At 40.4% G+C, this 27,869-nt stretch overlaps 1 protein-coding gene across 1 annotated transcript in view; it reads left to right on the forward strand.

The window, feature by feature from the left end:
• vash2 (vasohibin 2) overlaps window positions 1–27,869 on the forward strand; it is an 86,823-nt gene that overhangs the window by 29,104 nt on the left and 29,850 nt on the right. Inside the window, exon 4 of the mRNA XM_052012351.1 lies at window positions 7,805–7,879. Within this exon, the coding sequence (XP_051868311.1) occupies window positions 7,805–7,879 (75 nt within the window). The remainder of the gene's footprint in view (window positions 1–7,804; window positions 7,880–27,869) is intronic.

Consider the following 27,869-nt stretch of genomic DNA (forward strand, 5'->3'; position numbering starts at 1 on the left):
TTCCTTGGAGGGGAGGAGACTGAATGCTGACCTGTAGAGGTACACAAAATTATGAGGGGCATAGATAGGGTAGATATTAGGAAAACTTTACCCACAGCAGAGTTGTCTAAAACTAGAGGGCACAGGCTTTAGTGTAAGGAGTAGGTGGTTTAGAGGAGATCTGAGGGAGAAATTTTTCGTCCCGAGGGTGTTTGGGATCTGAAACACTTCCCAAAGGGATATTGGAGGCAGAGATTCTCACAGCATTTAAGTGTCTAGATGAATGAATGGCCAAGGCATGAAAGTTTGAATCCAATGCTGGTTAATGGGATTAGTAGAGTTGTATGCTTAATGGTCAGCATGGAGATAGTGGGCTTGAAGGGCTTTTTTTCTGTGCTGTCTGACTTCATGACTCTTTCTTTCTTTTTCTTTTTACAATATTTTTATTGATTCCACATAGAAAATACAGTACATGAATCAGAAAAAAGATAAAATGCTACAAAATACATTGTGTTAGATCATTTTTGAAATCACAATATCCCATATTGATAAACAAAAATAATAGTTAATTAATAACAATTAAATTGGAATAATTTTATTATAAAAAAATCAAAACCCACTACCAAGACCGAAGCTGTTTGGTAAAAAAAAATGGACAGAGGAAAACCCTTAATACAATAATATTAGCCAATATCTGTACTTTAACCACCAAACCGAAAGTTTTGAAAATAGTTCAAAAAAAGGTCCCCACAATTTTTGAAAATCTAAGTTAGATTCAGAAATTGAACAACAGATCTTCTCTAGGTATGATATAACATCTCGTAACCATTGAATATGAGTAGGCGGAGTAACTTCCTTCCATTTAAGCAACACAGCCCTCCCGGCTAAAAGAGAAATAAAGGCCAATATGTGTAAATCAGAAGTCTCCAAAGTTGTATCTTTTTCTCCAACAATCCCAAATAATGCAGTCAGAGGGTTAGGCTTAAAATTTATTTTAAAAAGCACAGAAAAAGTTTGAAATACCTCTATCCAGTATTTTTTAAGACTTGAACATGTCCAAAACATGTGGATTAAAGAAGCCTCTCCATTATTGCATCTCTCATAATAAGGAGATATATCCAAATAAAAACGAGATAGATTATCTTTGGAGAAGTGAGCTCTATGGACCACTTTAAATTGAAGGAGGGAGTGACGCGCATAATAATGAAGTATTGACCAATTTAAAAATTTCATTCCAAGTTTCTGCAGAAATTGAAATCTGCAAATTTTGTTCCCAAGCATTTTTAATTTTGTCTAAGGGAACCTTACTCGTTCCTAATAACCTACCATAAATATTAGATATTGAGCCATCGTAAAAAGGCTTCAGATTAAAAATTACATCTAAGTTCTTATCAGGACTCATAGGAAATGTATGTAGTTGAGATTGGAGAAAGTCTCTAGTTTGTAAATATTGAAAAAAGTGGGTTTTTGGTAAACTATATTTAGTTGATAATTGTTCAAACGAAGAGAGACTTCCCCCAACAAACAGATCTTGAAAACAGGTAATACCCAATCTATCCCACTCTTTTAAAAACTGCATCAGTCATAGAAGGTTTTAAAAAAAAAATTAGCAAAAATGGGACTAGACAAAGAAAATCTCGATTAAACCATAATATTTTCTAAATTGTAGCCAAATCCTCAAAGCATGTTTAACTACCAGATTATCAGTTAATTTATTTAATGATAAAGGAAGTGAAGAGCCAAGCAAAGAAATAATAGAATATTTTTTAACAGAATTAACTTCCAAAGAAACCCAAACTGGACAAGCCTCATGATTAATGTAGTGTAACCAAAACCGTAAGATTTCGTATATTGACTGCTCAGTAATAAAACCTAAAGTTGGGTAAGGCAAAGCCTCCATTCTTTTTAACTTTTTGAAAGTGAACTTTATTTAATCTAGGATGTTTGTTTTTCCATATGTAGGAAGATATAATTGAATCAAGAGAATCAAAAAAAGACAGGAATAAAAACAGGTAGGACCCGAAATAAGTATATAAATATTCATTTTAATAGAATAAAATATTCATTTTAATAGAATTAATTCGGCCAATCAATGATATAGAGAGGGGTGACCAATTTGATAAAACCCTTTTCACATAATTCAATAAAGTAAGAAAGTTTTCTTTAAGTAATGATTTCTTACAATTTTAAAAGGAAGGTTAGTTTCAAATGACATCAGATTATTCAAAGGGAAAAGTTCACTCTTGTATAAATTCAGTTTATATCCTGATAAATGGCTAAAACAGGAAAGTAGAGAAAGCATAGGAGGTAATGAGGTCTCAACATTAGAGATAAAAAGCAGTATTTGTCAGCATAAAGTGAAACTTTATGGGTAATACCTCTTCTAAAGATACCAGTGATAACTACTGCATTTCAAGAATCTAGAGATAAAGGTTCTAATCTTTCTTAAAATGTAAGTTTCATATGGTATTGATATAGCAAGTTGGCAGATTGGTGTTAGGATCAGAATGTATAGTTCAGAACATATTGGACTCTGTTTCAGCTACAGTTCTTTAAGGGCCATAAAGTCTGATTGTTTAGTAAACACTAGTGGAAGTCAATAAGACTTTATTTGCTAATATAAAAATATAAAATGCTAGGAAACCTTGGTGGATTAAATAGCCATGCTACTGTTTCAGATGAATGATCTTTCAACAAAATTGGAAGAGAAGATTGGAGGAGTTGAATTGTGGTCAGGAATCTTTGAATTGGAATTAATTTATCAGTGTGAGACATTTGTTCAAAAGAAAATGACATTATCTAGAAATGTGATACTTAATAAAAAAATATTCCCTGGGTGCTGTTGGGAATTTGCATTTTTGCTTATCCTAACTTGTTTCGAACTTGGTGGTGTTCTTGGTGCACTGAGCCCTTGAGGTGATGGTATGTTTGCAATACTGGCAGAAATGGAATTGCAGGATATTCACCCAGCTATGGTGAAAGGATAGCAATGTAATTCCCTGTCTGAATTGAAAGGAAACATTGAAATAAAGGTGCTCCTGCACCAGGGGATATTAACAATGAGGCTAATCTCACGCAAGGGCCTCTTATATACTGTATATTTTTTATATATATATATATATATATATATATATGTGTGTGTGTGGGGAAAGATCAGGTTTGCCTATTACATCCCTGAGTAAGAATGTGATCAAGTTAAAGTGGTTGATGTGTCTAATGAAACTATGGAACTCTCTGCCTTCAGGACAGAAAGAGTTGAGGTGAATTCAGGGAAGGTAAATTACAGCAACAGAAGAGAGAGGAAACAGTATGGTGTGGCAGAGAGGGGAGCTGTGACAACATCTTCCCACTGGGTGCCTGCTGCCCAAATATTACTTACTCATACAGCTGATCGGGAATACAAACTAACTACCTGAAGAGCCATTATCTGTCACCCAAAGGATGCAATTTTGTCACCAAGACTGTTTTGATAAAAGAACACATTTTTAAGGGATTACATTGATAATTAACATTTTCATTTTAATAATGTGATCCAACCATCCAATCTCATAGTCATCAACACAGTACTACATGATAAAAGACTAATACACTGAACTAATGTTTGCCAGTGAAAATCAGTTTTTTTTAAGCATTTAGCCAAGCAACCTGAAACTTGGAAGATGTCTGTTGTATTTTATGGAGTAACAGAAGAGCCTTATGGATATTCATTAGACATGAAAGATGAATGTTTATTAGAATTACCAAAAATGTCTGCGCTGCTCGTTAATGGAGAACATAGAACAGTACAGCACAGGAACATGCCCTTTGGCCCACTGTGTCTGTGCCAACTATGATGCCAATCTAAACTAATCCCATCTGCCTGCACATTGTCCTTGTTCCTCTATTGCCTGATTTCCTGCCTGTTCATGTGTATGTTTAAATGACTCTTAAATGTTACTATTGTATCTGCTTCTACCACGTTCCCTGGCAGCGCATTCTAGGTACCTACCACTTTCTGTATGGGGAGTTGGAGGGGGTGTGGGAAGAAAAAGCTTACCTCACAAATTTCCTTTAAACTTTCCCCCTCTTATCTTAAACCTATGCTCTCTTGTATTTCCACCCTGGGGAAAAGACTCTATGCCTCCCATAATTTTATATATTCTATCAGGTTGTCCCTCAGCCAACAACGCTCCAGAGAAAACAATCCCAGGTTTGTCCAGCCTCTCCTTAGCTAATGTATCCCAATGCAGGTGACATCCTGGTGAACCTTTTCTGCACCCTCTCAAAAGATTCCACATCCTTCCCGTAGTGTGGTGACCAGAACTGCGCATGATATTCCAAATGTGGCCGATCCAAAGTTTCATACAGCTGCCTTATGAGGATAGGTTGAGTGAGCTAGGGCTTTTCTCTTGAATGAGAGGTGACTTGATAGAAGTGTAGAAGATAATAAGAGGCATAGATCGAGTGGACAGTCAGAGACTTTTTCCTGGGGTGATAATGGTTAACATGAGGGGGCATAATTTTAAGGTGATTGGAGGAAGGTATAAGGGGGATGTCAGGGGGTAAGTTTTTTTTATACAGAGTGGTGGGTGCATGGAACGCACTGCCGGCAGAGGTTGTTGGGTCAGATATATCAGGGACATTTAAGAGATTCTTAGATAGCCCTCCATTTTTCTATCATTCATACGGCTGTGTGGGAGGGAAGGGTAAGATAGATCTTAGAGCAGGATAAAATGTCGGCACAACATCGTGGGCCGAAGGGCCTGTACTGTGCTGTAATGTTCTATAATAATAATAACATGACTTCCCAACTTTTATACTCAATGCCCCAAATTATTTTGCATTCTTGATGTAGTACAGTTGTGCCATTTTTGTCTCTATTGAATTATTAATGAATTGGTATTGTCAGAGATCCACATATGGAATTAAAATCCAGTCCCAGACAAAGAAAAACTTGTCAGCTGAGAGATCAGATGGAATAACTGCAGAAGGTTTTATTGCATTGATTAGACCATTGCTCAATCTTCTCAATCTAGGTTATGCAAGGGACATTTATTTAAACTTTCATCAAAGATTAACCATTAAACCCCAGTATTTTGGTGAATCAGTGATATTCTCCACCTCCATTCCCTCAAAGCTACTATATCCTCCTGGGTTAATAAAATATAACACTCAAGTTGCAGCTAATCAGCTAAAGCTTAACATCCTTTTTTGTTGTCCAGGTCTCTTGAAATAAAGGCCAACATTCCTCTAGCCTTTTGATTACATTTTGATTCTGTGCATTAGCTTTAATGATTTATGTACTTAGGCAGTCAGATTTATTTTCTGTAATTAAATTGTGATAGGGAGTTCAGCTCTGGCTTGATGGGATACAAAGCTATCATTCCTTATCTATGTACTGTGATAAGTGAGAGCAGTAATTGTACTGCAGTGCAGATCTGTGTTCTCTCTGTTTGAAGTAGATATTGCAGTACTCAGTGCTGCATCACTATTTAGTCACTTGGAAATGCAGCAGACGGGATTAATGACCATCTCCTACCACCCCCCCCCACGCCCCCCCCCCCCATCACTGTTTGGTTTCTTGCGTCTCCTTTGTTTTGCCTTTCATCTATTCTCTAGTACTTGTTATTTTTAACCATTTTATACACTATTATCTGTAATGACTTCATGGCACAGGCCGTTGCAAGTCCTATATTAGACTATCAGGACTGATAAGATTTTACAAGCACTATACCAGAAATTTTTCCGTCATCCTCAGCTGTACTTTGATCTTAACAAGGTCAGAAAATGCCGCACTTTTAAAAACATTTGACCTACAGGTTTGCCAGAAAAACTAAGTCTGTCTATCACCCAGTGTTTTGATAAAAATCATGACTGCCGCAGTGTGATAACCATTTAAAATTCCGTAAGACTTGTGGGAGAAATAAATTGTTCTCGGTTGGTCTTATGAACAGTCTCTGCTATATTTTACAAATGTTCCTTTTAATTCAGATTGAAGGGAGTTCATTAACCACCTCATAACTAAAGATTGTGTATTTAAAATGTGAAATCAATTCTTCTGAGTCAATGGTAGCAGGATAGGTCTTTTATGTTGAAGTTGAGTTCAATGTCTAGTTCTAAGAACTGGTTTGTTGCCAACTAAGGTGATGCAATAATTGTAAAGGAAGAAAAAACTATTTATTTCACATCCTTTTCTGGATGCCCTAAGCTGCTTTCCTTTTGAAGTGTTCCACCGTTGTAATGTAGGAAACGTGACTGTCAAACTTCTACAGTTGTCAGTTGGTAATTGATTTATTATTGTCACATGTACTAAGATGCAGTGAAAAGCTTTTGTTTGCATGCCATCCAGAAAGATCATTCCATACATAAGTACATCAAAGTACTACAAAAGACAAAAAACATCAGAATGCAGAATATTGTGTAACAGTTACAGAGAAAGTGCACATAGACAAATTAAGTGCAAAGGCCATGACGAGGTAGATTGAGATATCAAGAGTTCATCTTTATTGTACAAGAGGTCCATCTAAGAGTCTTGTAACAGCGGGACAGAAGTTGCCCGTGAGCCTTGTGCTACATGTTCTCAATGTTTTGTACCTTCTGCCTAATGGAAGGGGGGAAGAACCAAGAATGATTAGGGTGGGAGGGTCTTTGGTTATGTTGGCTTGCCGAAGGCACTGGGAAGTGTAGGCAGAGTTATTGTAGGGAAGGCTGGTTTTTGTAATAGTCTAGGCTGCATTCACAACTCTCTGCAAAAAGCTAGGATACCACTTTTCTTCAAGTATAATGTCTTGAGATTTTGTCACCATCTTAGAGACTAGAGAAGGCTTGGTTTAGCATCTCATCCAACATTTTACATAAACATGGTTACAAGTGCAACAGGGCCTGGATAATTGTAGGATCATTAGAGCCAAGGCTAAATCTAAGGGTCATATATCAAAATCTTTTATCTGACATTTGGTTAAGATCTGATTATTATTCACATTACATGTGAATACAAGCCTTTATGATTGGAACTTTAAACTTAAGGACCTTGTGCAGCATTTAATTTAGCCTATCATTTCTCAGACAGAAGGTTTTGTGAAATTTTTGTATTCAGTGTGCCTAGTAGTAGTCAGTAGTAGTCCTCGCAAAGATTTTATTGATTTAAGCTGGGATGAGTTTTCAGCAAAGGCACGTTGACTTTGTGTACCATGACTGATTTCAAAGAAGAAAATGTCAGGTTAAATATAAACATTTTCTTTGTCGTACCAAGAGATAAAACCTGTAAAGCTCCACATTTCACCCCATGTTGCCTCACTCCCAAAGCTAGAACATTTGCAAGCTTCAGCTCTTTAAAGATGCCACAATGGTTAATGTCTGATTCTCAATTAATGGAAAAAGAGGACTGCTCAGGTTGACAAAAGGTTGTCTGACGCAATGTTTGCCAAAATCACTTAACTAGGCTTTTATCTCCATACCCAGTTAGAGAGATGTTGCTGTGTGTAAATTAGCTGCCACGTTGAATGAATGGCAACATTTCAAAAGTAATTAATTGGTTGTAAAGCACTGTAGAACATTCTATTGATGTGAAAGGTCTTGTATAAATGCAAGTTCTTCTTTCTGTTTCATTGAAACAGTGCAGATATTGTAATGGTTGCTTTTCATAACCAGTTCCCTTTTGAACACAACTGCATACCATTTATCATTTCAGCTTGGAATTTTGTGCAGGCAGCTGGTTTTAGTCTCTTTCAGACAAAGGAGAAAAGCTGCAGACTTGTACCTGGTTTTCTCTCTGCTGCATATTGATACATTTTGTTTGTTATATTTTTACTGATATTAATTATTTTCTTCATCCTGTCCTCCTCAGGTTGATGGACACAGCCAGAGAAATGACTCGTGAATCATTGCCAATTAAATGCCTTGAAGCTGTGATTCTTGGAATGTATCCTTATTTTATGGATTTGTGTAGCTTTAGTGAGTCATTTTATGGGCTAAATGCTCATTATATGCAATAATCCATGAGTTGAGTCTGTGAAAATTGATATTAAACTAGAAGGAAACCCATGTCATGCTTTCCTGTTGCTAGGAGACTGAATGAGAATTCCAAAGCAGGATGCCACAAATATAAAATTTTTACGCAAGACTTCATTTGGATCCACAGATTATCATAATTTAAAATGGGTCAACTGCCAGCTACAAAGGCTGATAGACTGAAATTTAACCCTTGAAATACAACATTTCTTTTAACTGAATATTTAAAAATGAGATTATTCACAAAAATAATATGCAGAATATACATTTGTTTTCTCCTACACCGTTTTAACACTTACTCTCCCCAGAAATAGAATTACTTATTTCTTGGCTGAGTTAGGAATTGACCTTTCATGTTCTCTCTTAGGAAGGATTGTAATGCTATGCTGGCATATTTAATTACTATTGTTGGAAGCCAATGTTTTATTGTCAAGCCACCTGCAAGAATGAGGATATAATTTACATAAGATATTGGCGACCGACCAAAAGTTTAGGAACTATAATTAATAGTCACCCAACTAAAAGCCCATTAAATGTGGTGATCTTATTTACCATTTCATTTTGTACCATCCACTGAAGTGGTTCCCCTTATTATACTCCTCAATTTCAAGGTTGTAGAGGTTAGGAGTTAGGAAAATCGACAAGTACCATGATCACTGTGTTTGTGCAAATTGAGAGCTTCTGAAGGAACAAATATTTCACTCATTGAAATTTCATTGTTCAGACATAGCTTAATGACATTTTTTAAAGTTTTATTTTTAAACTCTGAAGTTGTGGAAATCAAGGTCTGTAACCTTTAATTGTTCCGTGTTTTTCGTTCTGCACCTGATTATAATAGGTTCTAATAACATTTGCACATTATTGTGTAAATTATATGAATTTGCTCTAATTAATGTGGACTTTTGGGAATTCAGTGGGCTTTGCAGGGAGCCAATGACCTCTGATGGAATTGCTGATATACCCTCCCGATATGAGAAGCTCAGTATTGGATTTTAAATTCATAATATTTACTCTAAAACAGTGATGGATATCTTAACGAGAAGGAAAATAAGGTCTAAATAATGTAAGGGAATTATACACTTTACACCCTTCTATTTGTGCAAGGTGGGTTGGTTCCTGATTGTACTGATAGGATAACACTCTGGTAATGGAGTTCCTTTCTTTGGAATTCACATTGATTGTGAGTCTTCAGAACAAATTGTCAATCATAGTAATTCTATTATTAGTGAAAATACTATCTGACGGATGCCTTCTATAAGAACATTAGTGGTGGTATTGACTTACCCTTGATGACACAGGAGACTGCAGATGATGGAATCTGGAGCAGCAACAAACTGCCGGTGGAACTCAGCAAGTTGAGCAGTAACTGTCGAGGCAAAGGGATGATCGATATTTCAGGTCGAGACTCTGCATCAGTACGGCAAAAATTACAAGGTGATTGATTTTGAAATGGAAGGTGCAATAAGATCTGGGTACCCTCCAACACCAAGCATTCGTGTGCAGCTAGCAGTTAGGAAGGCAAATGGTTTGTTGACTCTGATTGCAAGAATGTTTGAGTACAAGAGCAAGGATGTGAAGGGCCTTGGTGAAACCCCATCAGGAGTTTTATGTGGTTTTTTTTTATCTCCTTTATCGGAAGAAGGACATTGTTGCCATGGAGAGTGTACAATGAAGGTTTTCTTGACTGATGCTTGGGGTAGCAGGACTGATGTACAAGGAGTGACTGTATCGGTTAGGCCTATATTCACTGGAGTATAGAAAAACAAGAGGGGATCTGATATAAAATCCTCGCAGGACTAGACAGACTAGATTATTGGGAGGATGTTCCTGATGGCAAGAGTACAAGGGCTGACAGCCTCAGGGGAGAGGGGTATGCCATTTAGAACTGAGATCAGGAGGAAATGTCTTCACCTAGGTGGTGAACATGTGGAATTCTCCTTCACAGAAGGCAGTTGTGACCAAATCATTAACTTTTTTAGCTATGTATTTTTTAATGCTGAGGAATATGGCGAGAAGGTGGGAACAGGGGAGATGATCAGCCATGATTGTGTTTAATGGTGAGCAGGCCCAAAGGGCAGAACAGACTACTCGTGCTGCTGTCTTCTATGTTTCTACAACAGAACAGGTTGAAGAATGTATTAAGGAACATCCACATTGGTTATTTTAACATCTTGGGTTTTAAATGTTTGAGATTCAAGATTTGAGGTGGAAATTAGAGGAGCAAATATGTAGGGAGATTGCAGATAGCTGTACGAGTACTAGGGTTGTAATAGTAAGTGATTTTTTTTTTAACTTCCTCCGTATTGACTGGGACTGCCATAGTGCAAGGTACTTGGATGGGGTGGAGTTTGTTAAATGTGTCCAGGAATGCTTTCTCAAATAAAACATAGATGGCCCTACGGGAGAGGGGGCAACAGTGGATCTCCTTTTGGGAAATGAGGCAGGGCAAGTGACTGAAGTGTCAGTGGAGGAGCACTTTGGGACCAGTGACCATAGTTCTATTAGTTTTAAAAATTGCCATGGTAAAAGATGGGACTGGTCCACAAGTTAAAGTCCTAAATTGGGGCAAGCCAAATTTTGAGGACATTAGACAGAAACTTGCAGAGGTTGATTGGGAGAGGCTGTTTGTAGGTAAAGGGATGCCTGGCAAGTGAGAGGCTTTTAAAAAATTAGATAGGGAGAGTTCAGGGACAGCATTTTCCTGTTGGAGTGAAGGCTGGCAGGATTAGGGAATCCTGGTTGACTAGGGACATTGAGGCTCCAGTCAGGAATCAGGAGGCGTATGACGGGAATAGGCAACTGGGATGAAGCAGATCCCTTGAGAAGTATAAGAGATGTAGGAGTACAAAGAGGGAAATCAGGAGGGTGAAAAGAGGACATGAGATAGCTTTGCCAGATAAGAGATTCTCCAAGTAAATTAAGAGCAAAAGGGTGACTAGGAAAAGAATAGATTCCCATGAGGATCAATGTGGTCATGTATGTGCAGAGCCACAGGAGATAGGCGAGGTCTTAAGTTGGTATTGGTTTATTATTGTCACTTGTACCGAGGTACAGTGAAAAACTTGTCTTGTGTACCGATCATACAGATCAATTCATTACACAGTGCAGCTACATTGGGTTAGTACAGAGTGCATTGATGTAGTACAGGTAAACAATAACAGTACAGAGTAAAGTGTCACAGCTACAGACAAAATGCAGTGCAATAAGGTGCAAGGTCACAACAAGGTAAATCGTGAGGTCAGAGTCCATCTCATCGTATAAGGGAACCGTTCTATAGTCTTATCACAGTGGGGTAGAAGCTGTCCTTAAGTCTGGTGGTACGTGCCCTCAGGCTCCTGTATCTTCTACCCGATGGAAGAGGAGAGAAGAGAGAATGAGCCGGGTGAGTGGGGTCTTTGATTATGCTGGCTGCTTCACCAAGACAGCGAGAGGTAAAGGTAGAGTCCAAGGAGGGGAGGCTGGTGTCCATGATGCGCTGGGCTGTGTCCACAACCCTCTGCAGTTTCTTGTGGTCCTGGGCAGAGTAGTTGCCATACCAAGACGTGATACATCCAGATAGGATGCTTTCTATGGTGCATTGATAAAAGTTGGTGAGAGTCAAAGTGGACAAACTGAATTTCTTTCGCCTTCTGAGGAAGTAGAGGTGCTGGTGAGCTTTCTTGGCTGTGGCATCTGTGTGATTTGACCAGGACAGGCTGTTGGTGATGTTCACTCCCAGGAACTTGAAGCTCTCAACACTCTTGACCTCAGCACCGTTGATGTAGGCAGGTGCATGTACTCTGCCCCCTTTCCTGAAGTCAATGACCAGCTCTTTTGTTTTGTTGACATTGAGGGAAAGGTTGTTGTCATGACACCATTCCACTAAGCTCTCGATCTCCTTCCTGTACTCCGACTCATTGCTGTTTGAGATACGGCCTACAACAGTGATATCATCTGTAAACTTGTAGATGGAGTTGGACGAGAATCTGGCCACACAGTCATGAGTGTATAGGCAGTAGAGTAGAGGGCTGAGGACACAGCCTTGTGGGGCACCAGTGTTGAGAATAATCGTGCCGGAGGTATTGTTGCCTATCCTGATTGTGGTCTGTTGGTCAGAAAGTCAAGGATCCAGTTACAGAGGAAAGTGTTAAGTCCTAGGTCTCGGAGTTTGGTGACAGGTTTGCTTGGGATTATTGTATTGACGGCAGAGCTGTAGTCAATAAACAATAGTCTAACATAGGTGCCTTTACTGTCCAAATGCTCCAGAGCTGAGTGTAGGGCCAGGGAGATGGCGTCCGCTGTGGACCTGTTTCAGCGATAGGTGAATTGCAATGGGTCAAGATTGTCTGGAAGGCTGGAGTTGATGCGTGCCATGACCAACCTCTCAAAGCACTTCATGAAGGTGGATGTCAGAGCCACTGGTCGGTAGTCATTGAGGCATGTTACCTTGCTTTTCTTCGGTACCGGAATGATAGTAAAACAGGTGGGAACCTGAGCTTGAAGCAGAGAAAGGTTAAATATGTCTGCAAATACTTCTGCCAGCTGATCAGCACAAGATCTGAGCACATGGCCAGGGACACCATCTGGGCCAGATGCTTTCCTTGCGTTCACTCTCCGGAAGACGGATCTTACATCCTCAACAGTGATCACAAGTTCAACTGCATTGGAGGCTGTTAGGGTGGGTGGTGACAATCCACTTGTATTTACTCTGGAGAAGGTCATGGAAACTAGGAATTAAGGGAAATGAATAGTAATATCTTGTAACATCTCCAGATTACAAAAGATGAGGTGCTGGCAGTCTTAAAGCACATAAAGGTGCATAAATACCCAGGGCCTGACCAAGTGTATCCTAGAACATTGTGGGAAGTTGGAGAAGAAATTGCAAGGGCCTTGGCAGAAATACTTGCATCATCTTTTGCCGTGGGTGAGGTACCGAAAGACAAGAGGGTGGCAAATGCTGTGCCTTAATTTAAAAAGGGCTGCAAGGACAATAATTTAAAAAGGGCTGCAAGGACAAGTTAGGGAACTGCAGACTGGTGAGCCCAACATCAGTGGTGTGAAAGTTACTGGAGGTGATTCTGAAGGACAGGATCTACCAGCATTTGGAAAGGCAAGAAATGATTAAGGATAGTCAGCAGGGCTTTGTGCATTTGAAATTGTGTCCCACATTTGAAATTGTGTCTCACATTTGACTGATTTTTTTTTTGAAGAGGTGACTAAAAGGATTGACAAGGGCAAGGCTGTGGATGTTGTCTATATGGACTTTAACAAGGCCTTTGACAAGGTCCCGCCTGGTTGACTGGTCTGGAAGATTAGATCACATGGGATCCAAGGTGAATTTACTAATTGGGTACAAAATTAATTTGGTGGTAGGATGTAGAAGGTGATAGTGGAGGGTTTTTTAGATTGGAGGCCTGTGACTATTGTATAAGAATGTAGTTGGCCTTGTTAGTAAATTTGTGGATGACAGCAAAATTGGTGGTATGGTGGACAATGAAGAGGGTTATTTAAGATTATAACAGAATCTAGATCTGGGGAAGTGGGACAAGGAATGACAAATGGAATTTAACTTGGATAACTTGCACTTTGGTAAGTTAAACCAGGGCAGGACTTGTACATTAAATGGTAGGGTCTTGGAGTGTGTTGTAGAACAGAGACCCGAGGGTACAAGTATATAGTTTCTAGAAAGTGGACACAGGTAGACAGGGTGAAGAAGGCATTTCGTATGCTCGCCTTTAAGGGTCAGGGCATTGAGTACAGGAGTTGTGACATCACGTTACATGACATTGGTGAGACCACACTTGGAGTATAGTGTGCAGTTCTTGTCACTCAGCCGTAGGAAGGATGTCATTTAAGCTGGGCAGGGTGCAGTAAAGATTGATGAGGATGTTATCAGGACTGCAGGGCTTGAGTTATAAGGAGAGGCTGGCTAGGCTGTGCCTGTTTTCCCTGGAGCATAGGAGGCTGAGGGGTGATCTTATAGAGGTGTATAAAATCATTAGGGGTATGGATTGGGTGAATGTTCATGGTCTTTTTCCCAGGGTAGTGGAATCTAAAACAAGAGGGCGTAGGTTTACGGTGAGAGGGGAAAGATTTAAAAGGGAACTGAGAGACACATTTTTCCACAGAGGGTGGTGGTATATGGATCGAGCTGCCAGAGGAAGTGATAGAGATGGGTACAATTACAATGTTTAAAAGACATGTACATGGATAGAAAAGGTTTAGATGGATATGGGCCAAATGCAGGCAAATAGGACTATCTCAGGTAGAGACCTTGGTCAGCACGGGTGAATTGGGTCAAGGAGCCTGTGTCTGTCCTGTATAACTCTATGACTCCACACTGGTTGCAATTATTGTAGAATCTTTTCAAGAATACCTCCTTTTAAATAGCTTCTTCCCCAATTGGAAATGTGGAAACTATGGCAAATTTTGCAACTTTTGCAAAATTCTGCTAATTTTGCAACTTTTCTGGGGAAAGCACTTCAACGTAAATGTGCAGGAAGGACAACACCAACACACATTAGGTCTTTTGTGCCTTGGTTTTCCAAACAATTATAATTTGGTGTGTGTGTAACCCTTTATAAATAACGTGGATAATACCATTGCAAAAACCTAGGATTTGGTGTGGAAATCAGAAAAGGTGAATCCAGTGATTTGCTCTGTTGCTGACAGAGGGTGTACTTGAGGGTGGTGAAGGTGAAATTCAAGAAGTTTACATTGTTGATGTTACACACCTCTTGCTTTGCACCATTACTAAATCTCCCACATAGTATTTAGCTATGTGTAAAGTTCCATTGCAAATAGCAACCTTCAACCACAAGGTCTATCAATTAGGTGCAGTATAGGTTTGATTATTTTCTCTTTAACCCGCATGAGGCTTTAGTGGCACACTGTAAGAGGAATAAGTCAGTGTGGGGGAATCATTTTACTACAATCCAAGAGAGAATGGCATATTGAGGAAATTAACTATCTGACGCAGGCCAGTTTGGAAGGTACTAAATTCATTTCCTATCTTGTGACCTAAAACAAAATCTAAAATGAGCAGGTCAGTCAATATCTGTGGAAAGAGAAACAGTCACATCAGGATTGGAAGAAGTTCCGATGAAAGGTCATTAACTTGAAACGTTAACTCTGTTTCCTGTTCCCTTTCTGATGAAAGATCATTGTTTGAACACTAACCACTGGAGGCTTAGCTCAGCATTCCAGAGCAATCTCGCTGAATTCAGCAGAAAGGAAGGTCTGACAGGAAATTGAATGAACTGATCCAATCTCACCACCTTTGTGACAAGAGCCAGCCATAGTAACACTGGAACAGGAATGGGCCATTCAGTGGGTTGTGGATCATGGCCACCTGCCAGTCTTGTTTCTGTAAGCCTCATTACCCTTGACTAACAGCAGTCTTATGAATTTTTAATTGTCTTGGCCTCTAATGCCTTATTTCCACTACCCTTTGTTCATGCAAATGTCTCCTGACAGCACCCCTGAGTCACCTAGCTCAGGATATTTGCCTTTTCCACCCCACATTCTGCATTCTTACAGGAGGAATTTTTATATCTCTATCCTATCAGTTCCCTTAAGCACTTCAATTAGATCAAGGGATCACAAGTCTAATTTGCGCAACCTTTGTAACCTTCAGTTATGGTATCATTCTGTGCAGCGCCCACAAAAAGGCCAACGTGTCCTTCCTGACGTGTGGAGCTGAGAAGTGAACAAAGCTCCCTGATTAGTGCAGGGGTTTGTTACTGTCATAGGCAAAGATTTATCTACTGGATTATTATTAAATCTCAGCATTCTTACTTGTTACCACGGTTAACAACATTAGAGCAAAGAAATTCCAATTACTGCTTACTTAGGGTGTTGTTTCCCCTGTTCCTGTAGTACAGTTCCAGAGAACTCAGCAATCTGGTTATGGGTAATCCTGGGGGCTTGAAACATACAAGTTTGATTTTAAAATATAGTTGTTTCAAGAATGCAGGAAATGCACTTTGTGCAATTATTTAGCAGTACAGCTGTTCAGAGAGTCTGAGGCGGTTTGAGGAAGAGTTGCCATGAAATTCCAGAGAGATTGCGTATCTACCTTGGGCTAAGTGGCTTAAAAAGGGTTTTTGTCCGTATCTTTGTGTCAGTGTATTTGTGTGTTTCTACAGGTATAAGTGTGAAAGTGTTGCCCCACACAAGTCATTTAAAATTTCTTCTTGTAAGCCAAGGCATCCAGATTTTAAGAACATTTTGATGAAAGACTATGTGTTCTGTACTTTTAAATTAAATGAGTTCCTAAGGATGAAAATGTTAAAACTGGTGTTGTTTTGCTAAATAATCAGCTCATTTCACAGATGCTTAAACAGTTAATTTATAATTCAATGCCTGTAAATTGTGCATGATATCAACACAATCCTGGGCCTTTGCTTTCTAAAATCCAACAGTGGCTCTTTTCCCCCCAAATCTTTGTGGCAAAATATCACATTCCAAAATCTTCTAGTTGTCTTCTAGTGCAAAGAAAATTAACTTGAACAATTTTAAGAAAATGTTAACATTATTGAAAGTAGATAGAATACTATTTTAAAAAAACTATGCCTACAGCTGACTTTGATTTGCTGCTCCTCAGAACTTTGTGGCATTTACTTTTAGTTAGATATTTTGGTCTGAAGGTATTTCTGACAGAGGAGTGTGATACCAGACTGGAGACATTCTAAACCTTGTTGGGCAGCTCGTGCAGTGGTTACGCTTCATGTATTTCATTGGCTGAAAGGCAATATTGAATGAAAGGTCCCATACAATTAGACATTCTTTATTTCTGTTATTATAGTTGTGTAGAATTATATCCTGCTCCTTTTAACCAGCCCCTCAGGATTGAGGATGACTGTGGTTTCCATGCGTGTGGATGATTTGCGAGGTGGTGTGCTTCATCTGCCATTTATACCGGGCTTCTGTGTGCTCAGACTCCAGGTTCTCAATAATACCCTGAATGCTTTGTCTCCAGTTTGAGCATGGGTCAGAGACTTCCTGGAGTTAGTGGGGACGTTGGATTTTTTTCCAGAGGCTTTGAGAATGTGCTTAAATCTTTTTTCTCTCTTCCTGTGACAGCTTGGAACAGAGCATCTGTTTCGGGAGTCTGGTGCCAAGCATATCAATGATAAAGCCTGTCCTACAGACACAACTGAGTGTAATCAGAGCCTCATACTGGGGATGTTGCCTGGGAGAGGTTGCTAATGTTGGGTCACTTATCCTTCCAGTGGATTTGAAAGATTGTGGAGATTATGTCAGTGGTATCTTTCCAGTGCCTTATGGTGCTATATGTAGTCCAGGTCTCCGGACCTACAGGAGGGCAGGGATTACTGCTGCCTAGTAGACCATAAGTTTTGTCCTGATCTTGATATTCAAACACCTTTGCTGGCGATGGTGAATTTCATCCTTGATATTTGTCTTTGCTGAGAGGTGGCACATTTTCCAGTGTCTTGGGGTTTGAGGTTCATGTTGAAGGTTGGTATTGTACAGCTGAGGCAGGTTGGTGGAAGACCTTTGTCTTGCAGACGTCAGGTGTCGGGCCCATCTGCACATATGCTTTAATGAGGGAAATGATGATGGCTTTCAAGTCCCGCCTCTGAACATGTACAAAAACAAGCACTGTCTGCATGCTGCAGCTCAACTATTGAGGTTGGGGTGACCTTGGCTTTGGGATGTCAGCATCATAGGTTGAACGGTTTCCCATTTGTCCTGTAGGTTAGCTCCAATCCAACAGGAAGCTTATTAGAGGTGAAGTATAGCATTGTGGTGCCAAAGATTGAAGGTGTATTGGGGCAATGGTTCAGCCTTACTTGACACCAGTCTGTACTGCACTGGCTCTGGTGTTGACCTGTTGGTTAGGTTTGCATGCCATTATGAAGCAAATATAAGACAGAGACATGATTACCTGACTCCATCCCACAGTAGCCCACTTAGCTCAGCCTTGCTGTCACTCCTGACCAACAAGAAGTCAAAAAGACTATATTCCAGCTGTAAAGTAGTGGCCTCATGAGCAGCCATAGTTGTAAAACGCCGAAAGGAGAACTTGGGTCACAAATCCACAGCATCACCAACCACACCTGGGAGGAGGTGGATGTGCCAGGTGACCTCATAGATGCTGTGATCACGAACATCAAGAAAGGAAACTTCAGTAGCGAAAGAGGAGTCCCCCTGTTACTTCCCACAAGGAAAGTCATTGCCAGGGCCCTCCTCAAATGTCTCCTCCCTGTGGCCAAAGAGCTGCTCCTGAGATTGCATTGTGGATTTCCTCTACTCAGAGGCATAGTGGACAGGATCTTCACCATGTGGCAACTCCAAGACAAATTTGGGTGGCAGCACCAACCACTATACTTGACATTCTTCAAGCAACAAACAATATGCTGGAGGAACTCAGTGAGTCATGCAGCATCTGTGGGAGGAAAGGAATTGTCGATGGTTCAAGTTGAAACCCTGCATCAGGACTGAGTGGAGAAGTGAGATGGCCAGTATAAGGAGAAGGGGAGTGGTGAGAAAGGAAACCCCCCACCTCACTCCATCTGTTATTTTTGTCCTTTTTTCCTCTGTCTGCCTCCATCTATCATTCACCTGCTATTGTTTTCCAACCCCTGCTCACCTTCCCTATCTGGCACTACCTGCCTGTCATCTTGCACCTCTCCCCAGTCCACCAATCGCCTCAGAATCCTTTCTCACCACTCCCCTCCTCCTCTTTATACTGGCCATCTCACCTCCGCACTCTGTCCTGATAAGACAAGATTTCTTTATTAGTCACATGTACATTGAAACACACAGTGAAATGCATCTTTTGCATAGAGTGTTCTGGGGGCAGCCCGCAAGTGTCACCACGTTTCCGGCGCCAACATAGCATGTCCACAATTTCCTAACCCGTACGTCTTTGGAATGTGGGAGGAAACCGGAGCACCTGGAGGAAACCCACGCAGACATGGGGAGAACATACAAACTCCATACAGACAGCAGCGGGAATTGAACCCAGGTTGCTGGCGCTGTAATAGTGTTATGCTAACCACTACACTACCGGGCCTGTCCTGTACACTACCAGTTGTCGACCTGAAATGTCAACAATTCCTTTCCTCCCATGGATGCTAATTGACCCACTGCTCCTCCATCAGATTGTTTGTAGCTCCAAATTTCAGCATCTGCAGTCTCTTGTCTCCATGGCATTCTTCAAACTCACCAAAGCTTATGAGGGCAAGCACGGTAGTGTAGCGGTTAGTGTAACACTATTACAGCACTAGCGACCTGGGTTCAATTCCGGCCACTGTCTGTAAGGAGCTTGTATGTTCTCCCCGCGTCTGCATGGGTTTCCTCCCACATTCCAAAGACGTATGGGTTAGGAAGTTGTGGGCATGCTACGTTAGTGCTGGAAGCGTGGCGACACTTGCGGGCTGCCCCCAGAACACACTACGCAAAAGATGCATTTCACTGTGTTTCGATGTACATGTGACTAATAAAGATATCTTGTCTTATCTAACTCCATTCAGGAGGATCTAGGGACATGCCCTCTTCAAATACACTGCTTGAAGGAATTCATCCACATCTTGCTTCATAGAATTACATGGAACATGCAACCTACAAGTAGGCCATTTGGGGTAGCACATGTGTTAAACAATATTGCAAGGTGGACAGGAAATCTGGAATAAACAGGTGTCAGCGATGCCCTTGACATCAGGACAGCAATCAAAAAAATTAATCCTGATAGGATAAGATAAGATTTCTTTATTAGTCACATGTACATCAAAACACAATGAAATGCATCTTTATTTTGTGTAGAATGTTCTGGGGCAGCCTGCAAGTGTCACCACGCTTCCGGCGCCAACATAGCATGCCCACAACTTCCTAACCTGTACGTCTTTGGAATGTGGGAGGAAACAAACACCCAGAGGAAACCCACGCAGACACTGGAATAACGTACAGACAGCAGCCAGAATTGAACCCTGGTCGCTGGCGCTGTAAAGCGTTACACTAACCACTACACTATGGTGCCTGATCAATGATCATTGCCCTGATCAATGGTGATCACAAGTGAAACACAGCTGTACCTTAAGTATACTTGGCATGGAGGCAACCAATCATGGTTGTCATGTTGCAATATCCTCCACAATACAAGTGAAATCTTTGTTTGGCACAGCTGTAGAGAAAGGGATTAAGCAATGTGCTGAAGGGTTTGGCAAAAAAAAACATTGGTTTGAATTCTCAGATGTAATCAGATTGAGGACTGAATGTATTTAATATTTGGACAGGTTGCTGCAATGCTGATATGACTGCGTTAATGCGCAGACCTACTTTTAATCCACCCCTGTACTGGGACTCAAAGTGCAAGAGGCTCCCTATGGGGATATTGTTGTGAAGTTGGTACTGGTTGGCATTTGTACCTGTCCTCATTTTCAATATACACATCTCAAGTTAATATTAGGGCCACTGTAAAATTAAATATTCAGTTTAATCATGGCAATAGCCTTCAGGAATTTCTTTTGATGGCAGGATTTAGGAGCCTATTTTTATCTGCTGTAAACTCATTCTTTTGTTTTGGAGAACATGAATGCTGCTGTACTGGAAGGCTTAATTTTTACTATTAGATGTGAATGTGCAAATGAACAATATTACTGCTGATTGAAATAAACCAATGGTTCTCTATCACACAGATCTCGAACTTGAAATGGCTTCTTTCTGGGGGGAAAAAAATTTGTAGCTCAGCGCTTGTTATATATCCATGCCTCTGTCCAGGGAAATGATTTACAAATTGGGCTATGGTTAATTTTTAAAATGTAACATAAATCTTGTCATGCCTATTTTTAATCTTACACTCACCAATATGTTATATATATTTTGTAAGTTTTTCAATACAGCCTTGTGTAAAACCCATCTGGATTACAGCAAATCTCCCTTTTTTCCAGCAGCAAGTTTTTACCCAATCTCAGATGAATAGTCTTTTCACCAATGTGACATTTCTGATTTGTTTAGCAGCAATTCCTCTGGCCTTTTTGATGAAGATGTTTGTAGTGATTGGTGGGTTGTTCAGTGGCCTTCATAAGGTGTTGAGATGTATGTCTTTGTTCCCTGACTAGGAAACAGAAAATCAGCAACATTAACCCAACAGGCTTGACAAGAGGCCGACGAAAGAAAGACACTGACACAGGTTGAGAATTGTCTGTTTAATCCTTCACCTAGAAACTGTGGGCAGCACAGTGGTGCAGTAGGTAGTGCTGCTGCCTTGCTGCTCCAGAGACCTGGATTGAATCCTGACCTTGGGTGCTGTTTGTATTGCAGTTTGACCACATAGGTTTCCACTGGGAGCTCTGGTTTCCCTTCCCATTCCAAAGACGTGCTAATTGGTAGGTTAATTGGTTTCTATAGATTACCCCTAGTGTAGTGGGAGGAGAATGGGGCAGTTCATGTACACGTGAGACAGAACAGGTTACAGGGAAATAAGTGGAAGAAGGGTATTGATGGGGTTGCTCTGTGAACCAGTATAGACTCTGGGCTGAAAGGTCTCCTTTTATACCACAAAATAGCACATCTCATCAGGGTACTGAGAGTAAGGAGGAAACTAAAAACTGAGTATAATTAGATTACAGAAGGAAGAAGTGGCTTCATCAGTGTCATAAAACTGGCAGTAATAGATTGGCTTCCCATTCTACTCCCTGTAGGCTGAAATCGAAGGAGAGATACATTTATTCAGGCTTTATTATGGGCAGCTGACTCACCATTGAAATTGAAAATCACCCTAGGCACATTCACTTGCCTTTAAATAGTTGTCAGCACACCTGCCTATAATAGGGAGGCTGTTTAAATATGCAGACTGAGGGCTGATGCCAGTTGTGGGAGACTAATTAGAGGCAAAGGATCATTTATATTTATTCCACTTGCACCAGGATGTGTGGAGTTTGCATGTTCTTCCTTTGACTGCATTGGTTTTCTCTGGGTGCTCTGATTTCCTCCCAGATCCCAAAGTCATGTTTGTTGGAAGGCAGCTTAGCATGAGGTAACTTGGTGTTTCTTGAAATGATTTGGGGGTGGTGGGGATGATGCAGGAAGTGAATTTTTTTTATTAACTTACAGAATGTGCATGTTGCTAGCATTAATTGTCCATACTTAATTGCTTCTCAACTAAAGAGGCAGCCGAAAGGGTGATTCTGGAGTACAGATCGGAGAAGGAATGCAGATTTCTTGGTGTTAAGGATGTTGGTGAATCAGATGGGTTTTTATGATGATCTGGTGGTTTCATAGTTATGTTACTGAGAAAAACACTTGTTTTAATAAATAAAGTTTCAGATTTACTTTGATTACTTAAATTTAAATTCTCCAACTGTCCTGGTGGAATTCAAATGCATGTCACTGGATCAATGATCCTGGCCTCTTGCTGCTGGTCCAGTAACATAATTACTGTGCTACTGCACCCACTGACGCACAAGAATCTTGTGGTCTGTTGCCAGCTTTCATCAGCCTTCCTCCAACCCACTTCAGAGCCACCTCCAAAATGGGCCCTGAATGATGTTTGGAAATGGGTCAACTTTCCTCCATCCAGAACTATCGAGAAATGCTTATTTGCTTCCTGCTGTGCTTCATTAATGAGGCCAGATGCTGAAAATGTCTGGGCTGCATGTTTATGGCCTTGGGCAAGTGCCACTGGTGCAACAGAGATGTGTTAAGGGCCAAAATTACAAATTCCCTCCCCTCCAACACTTTGAAATAATGCAGTCAATCCAGATGGGGCTGTTCTCTAATGATACCAGCTGGTATCACATCTGAACATGAGGGTGTGTCTGTGTCTGTATCCGTATCAGTGTGTGTGAGTGAGTGAGAGACCTGGTTTATGCATTAATTGCCACAGTCTCTTTGAGCTCACTACAACATCTTCAATTAGCCTTACATAAATAAGGCTCCTTCCAACCCTTCTAAGGAAGTTTTCATCCCACTCTTTGGAGAATAGCTTGTATTTATAACTTAAATTACAGCTTCCTTTTTAAGAAATGACAAACTCAAGGCTTCCATAGTGTTCTTAAATCACCATCTTGTACAGAGTTCATAATAATGTTCCAATGTTGTATTTGGCCAAATAGAGGTTACTTAACATCATGAAATATTCTTTTAAAAACCTCAGATGTATGAAATAGGGTTTTCATAATAAAGATGAAAATGTAAAATGCAAATATTGAGCAAGAGTCTGAGGTAACATCATCTAAGATGTGGCAGAATGAAAGGGATTGTTCTTTTTTTTTCCCCTCTAGTTTAGATTCCACATGCCTGAGACCTTTCCATTATTCAAGGCATTGTCTGGTTCTTTTTGACCAGCTCCCCATTCCTTCCGCCACATTATCTGTTTGCCAGTGGTAGCAATATTGCTCCTGAGCAGTAGGTCACAGAATTAATTGTCACTGAAAAGGCTTGTGAAGGAACTTTACACAAGTGCTTCAGTGCAGTGCTGAAGGAGTGCTGCTCTTTTCTATTCACCTGATATGTTTTTGAAACAAAGATCCCTCTGTTTTCTCTGGATGTTAAAGACACCATTGGCATGGTTTCGAAGTAGAGCAGGAGTGTTCTTCTGGTGGCCTAGGCAAATCCTAATCCCTTTCTTGTGTTGCCAGAACAGATTATCCAGTTGTTGCTATTTGTGAGGCTTTGCCAAGGACAAATTGGTTGCCACAGTAACTATATCCCAATTTGAAGTGTGCTTCATCAGCAGTATAGCACTTGGGGCCTTTCACGACACAATAATCCAATTTAAATGCAATACATTTTTTTTTGCCTGGGAATACTCAGCAAGAGAAATAGAGCTAATATCTTAGATTGAAGATGCTTCATCAGTACTATCTCATCAGATTTCTGATGAAAAATATCTTGAAATGTTAACTTGGTTTCTCTTTCCACGGATGCTACCTGACCTAAGTCTTTTGAGCATTCTTTGTTTCTATTTCCAGTTTCCAGCATGAATTACTTTCCCTCCTGTTTGACGTCCCTCAAATGCATAAATCCCATCCCATGCATTCCTCTGCCTTCTCAGCCCACTTTCTGTAGTGGGATAAAATGGGGTCAGTGGAGGTTCACTTTGAACATCATGCAGCCATATTTGGAGAAAAGCTAAATCATGAAGTGTTCCTTTTTGTTGAGGTGCAATTGTGTTTTTACAGTGCATACTTACTCATACAGTGCATAATTATCTCCTCACAATCACTGCTTCAGAGCTATTTTCTTGAACCTAGCATTATTTATGTGACCACAGTGGTGGAACAAAAAGGGTAATGTCACTAAAAACTGTGACGTTTAACCTACTGAGCTGGATAGTTAACACAGTGAGTACTAAATACCATTTGATGGAAATCAAGCTGATGCATGGTAATTATATGAACATGTGAACACCAGCAGTTGCACTGCACCCCTCCACAATCTTCTTCAATGATCTCAATGGCAGATAAAAGGCTGAGACTTTTTTCCACGTCAATGGGTATCACTAATAACATCCATTGAAACCATGAACCTTCCTCCAGTCTAAGTAAGCTATGCACCGAACTCCATCAATTGATTTCCTGGATTTTTGAAATATTCATTTTCAAAAGTAAATTGGCACTCCTTAAGCAGCAACTTGCAACCCAGTGCTAGGGTTGGAATTTCCCCAACAGTGGAAGTGCCTGGGTGATTGAATATTCTCTGACAGCTCTGAGTTTTGGCAGGGTGGATGTTGGAGAATATGGGGAGCATTCAGTGAAGGTGTGAGTTGCGGTAAAAGCTAGGATGCTAATCTAACTTGTCTGAAGAAGGCGGGGGTTGCAGTTGGGTTGCTTCATTCCTTCACCACCAGAGGCTGGGGCTCAATGGTAGGTGGGAACAGGGAGCAATGTGATGAAGGTGAATTCCAATGTAAATGGCAGGCTGGCGTGTCAGTAAGATTGAAGGATGAAACAGTTGGGCTTAATCCGCTCAAGGATGCACCAAGGGATGTTGTGAATCCCCTGAAGTAACTTTCCCACCACTGATGTTAGGTTCATTGGCCTGTAGTTTCCTGGCTTGTCCTTGCAGCCCTTCTTAAATAAAGACACAACATTAGCCACCCTCCAGTTTTCTGGTACTTCCTCTGTGGCCAAAGATGATACAAGTATTTCTGTCAAGATTTTTTTTCCCCTGGGTTCCCACAATGTTCTAGGATACACTTGGCTAGGCCCTGGGGATTTGTCCACCTTTTTGCATTTTAAGACTGCCAGCACCTCTTTTGTAATGTGGATATGTTTCAAGAGATCACTATTCTTTTTCCTGAATTCCCTAGCTTCCACAACCTTCTCCATGGTAAATACAGACAAGAAATATTCATTTAAGATCTCGCCCATCTCCTGTGACTCCACACATTGACGATCACACTGATCTTTAAGGGGACCTATTCTCTCCCTAGTTACCCTTTTGCTCTTAATATAGAATCTTCTACTTCTGCATACTATTACTATGACATACTTCAGTCTTGCTGTCTTCACCATTAGACTGCATGCTTGATATGACTGAACTTTAATATTCATTGGCTGGTCATTGAAAAGATTGACACTAATTTCTGTGGGGTCTACCACAAGCACCTCACTCATGGTACAAGTTCTATTCCCTTCTCCACTATTGTCTCAGGCTAAACTGGACCTTCTTCAACATTAGTGAAATATTTGACACTCATATAAGTTTCTAATACTATAACCACCCTCTCTCTATCTCTGTAAAGTGACCTCCACCACTGCCTCAATAGAATGACCTACTTAGTTTCTTATACAAGTGCAGTTTGGCAGCCATGGATCTGATGTAGAAGCAAAATTTACTCTTTTTTTTGCGAAGTAAACCTAAAGTACCTTGAAGTATTACCATGGGTGTATTGGGAAATGCAGATCTAGCAGTTCCACAGATGTAATAAAGTAGCCTGCTTTAGGAATAATTTGATTTAAGCAAAGTATCTTGAACATTATTGAATAGAAACTAATAATAAACGTTTAGATATGCACACTGGAGTAGAGCAGAAATAAGGCAAAATTTACAATACTGTTGTTTCATACATTTAGTAGGCAAAAATTGGATCTTAGTTTGCCCATTTCACATGCCTATGTTGGCAGGCTGAGACTCAATTTCCAGCAACAATGGCTTGAATGCCAAGGGTGCCTGGAAACTCCGTCAGGTATGTGTTTGAGGCAGCTGATCAAGGGTGGAATTAAGATGAGATCTTTGTTAGTCACATGTACGTCAAAACACAGTGAAGTGCATTTTTTTTGCGTAGAGTGTTCTGGGGGCAGCCCGCAAGTGTTGCTATGTTTCCAGCGTCAACATAGCATGCCCACACGTAGTCCCCACTATCTGCTACTGGAGGTCAAACACCTACTTTAAGTCGCTTGGAGAAATTAGACTGGCAGGAGTGAAGTAATATCTTTTCAAATATCTATTGTCTCCAATGAAGTCAAGAGTGGGGCTAGTGCAAGGAATATAATTTTAAATTGTTTCTGTACATTCCTTGTGTCTGAATTATTGAATGTAAAGAAAGGAAAATGGCTGCCTGAATGTGTCTCCAAGTTTTCAGGAGACCTTTGTGATAACTTGCCATCTTGAGTTTAACAAATATATATTAACATCTCTGAGCTATCCATGGCTATCATTTTCACAAATGTACTCTGCATTGTTTGGAAAAAGTGAAGGACAAGAAATAATTATCTTCCTTTATGATAAAGATAACCTAAATGGCAGTTCCCATAACATCAATTACTAACTTGGTTGCAGAGTAACAGTCCATTAGTATGCATCAATTTAAACTCTTTTATATTAATTTAAATAAACAATAACCCATATAAGGAACAGTTAGAGTTTATTTTTATCCAGCTTTTATAGAAACCTGAAAAAGTCCAGACCTGGAGTTCTTTGTCTGTTGGGTGATTCACAACCGTCGGCTTGTACTTGCTTTCATAGACTTCCAGCTCAGTACACACAAATATAGGTAATTTGTTATAGATTCCCCCAATGTGTTATGGTGAAGAAATATAATTAACCTTTCCAAATGGAAGAATTGCTACTAACTGTCACAGCCTACATTCAGTTAATAGAAAGAATAATTTACTCTTTCAAAACATTCCCATTATTGGCCCAAATATCTCCAGAACTCTGATATGGTCTCTTTGTACTATGGCTGGGGGAGGAGAAAAGAAGGCATGGGGAAATTGCCTGAGATGTGTGCTTCATTGGCTGTTCACAGTGGCTCTTATTTAGATGTAAACCTCTGGCCATTCTGAACAAGCTCCTCCTGCATTAGAGAGTTGGTCACATAGGAGGAGCATTCCATATTCTGATTGTCGGCCAGGTAGTCTAGCTGAGAGAAGGTGTCTAGCCTGCTACCTGGAAAATTTGTGTCCATCTCAAGGTTCAGGCACCACACAGATTTTGGGGGGAGAAAAAACCACATGGCTCTTATCATTTCAGTACTTTGATTATAGGGTACTGAGGTCGAGAATTTTTAAACCTGTGTACCATAATCCTTCTGATCCCTCTGCAAGTGGTGGGCACCCAAGGTGTTCCCACTGTGGTAGGAGGATTTGCTGGTTAAATGAGAGAACCCTGATCCATGACAGCTCAAAAAGGAGACCAATTCAGGATGGCATTGAGAATCTTGGGTTTATTCATCGGGATCATGCAGAAGCCCTGTGAAAATAGTGGAATGACCATTCTGACAAGACTTCCCCTTCCAAACTACCCACCTGCCCTTTCTGTAGAGTGCCCCCTGCCCCATCTGTGGCAGAATATGTGGATCCCACATTGGTCTCAACACCTCAGAATCCACAGAATTAGATTAGATAGCTTTATTAGTCACATGTACATCAAAACACAGTGAAATGCATCTTTTGCATAGTGTGTTCTGGGGGCAGCCCACAAGTGTTACCACGCTTCTGGTGCCAACATAA

The sequence above is a fragment of the Pristis pectinata genome, chromosome 3 (genome assembly GCF_009764475.1).
Source record: "Pristis pectinata isolate sPriPec2 chromosome 3, sPriPec2.1.pri, whole genome shotgun sequence".
NCBI lineage: Eukaryota > Metazoa > Chordata > Chondrichthyes > Rhinopristiformes > Pristidae > Pristis > Pristis pectinata.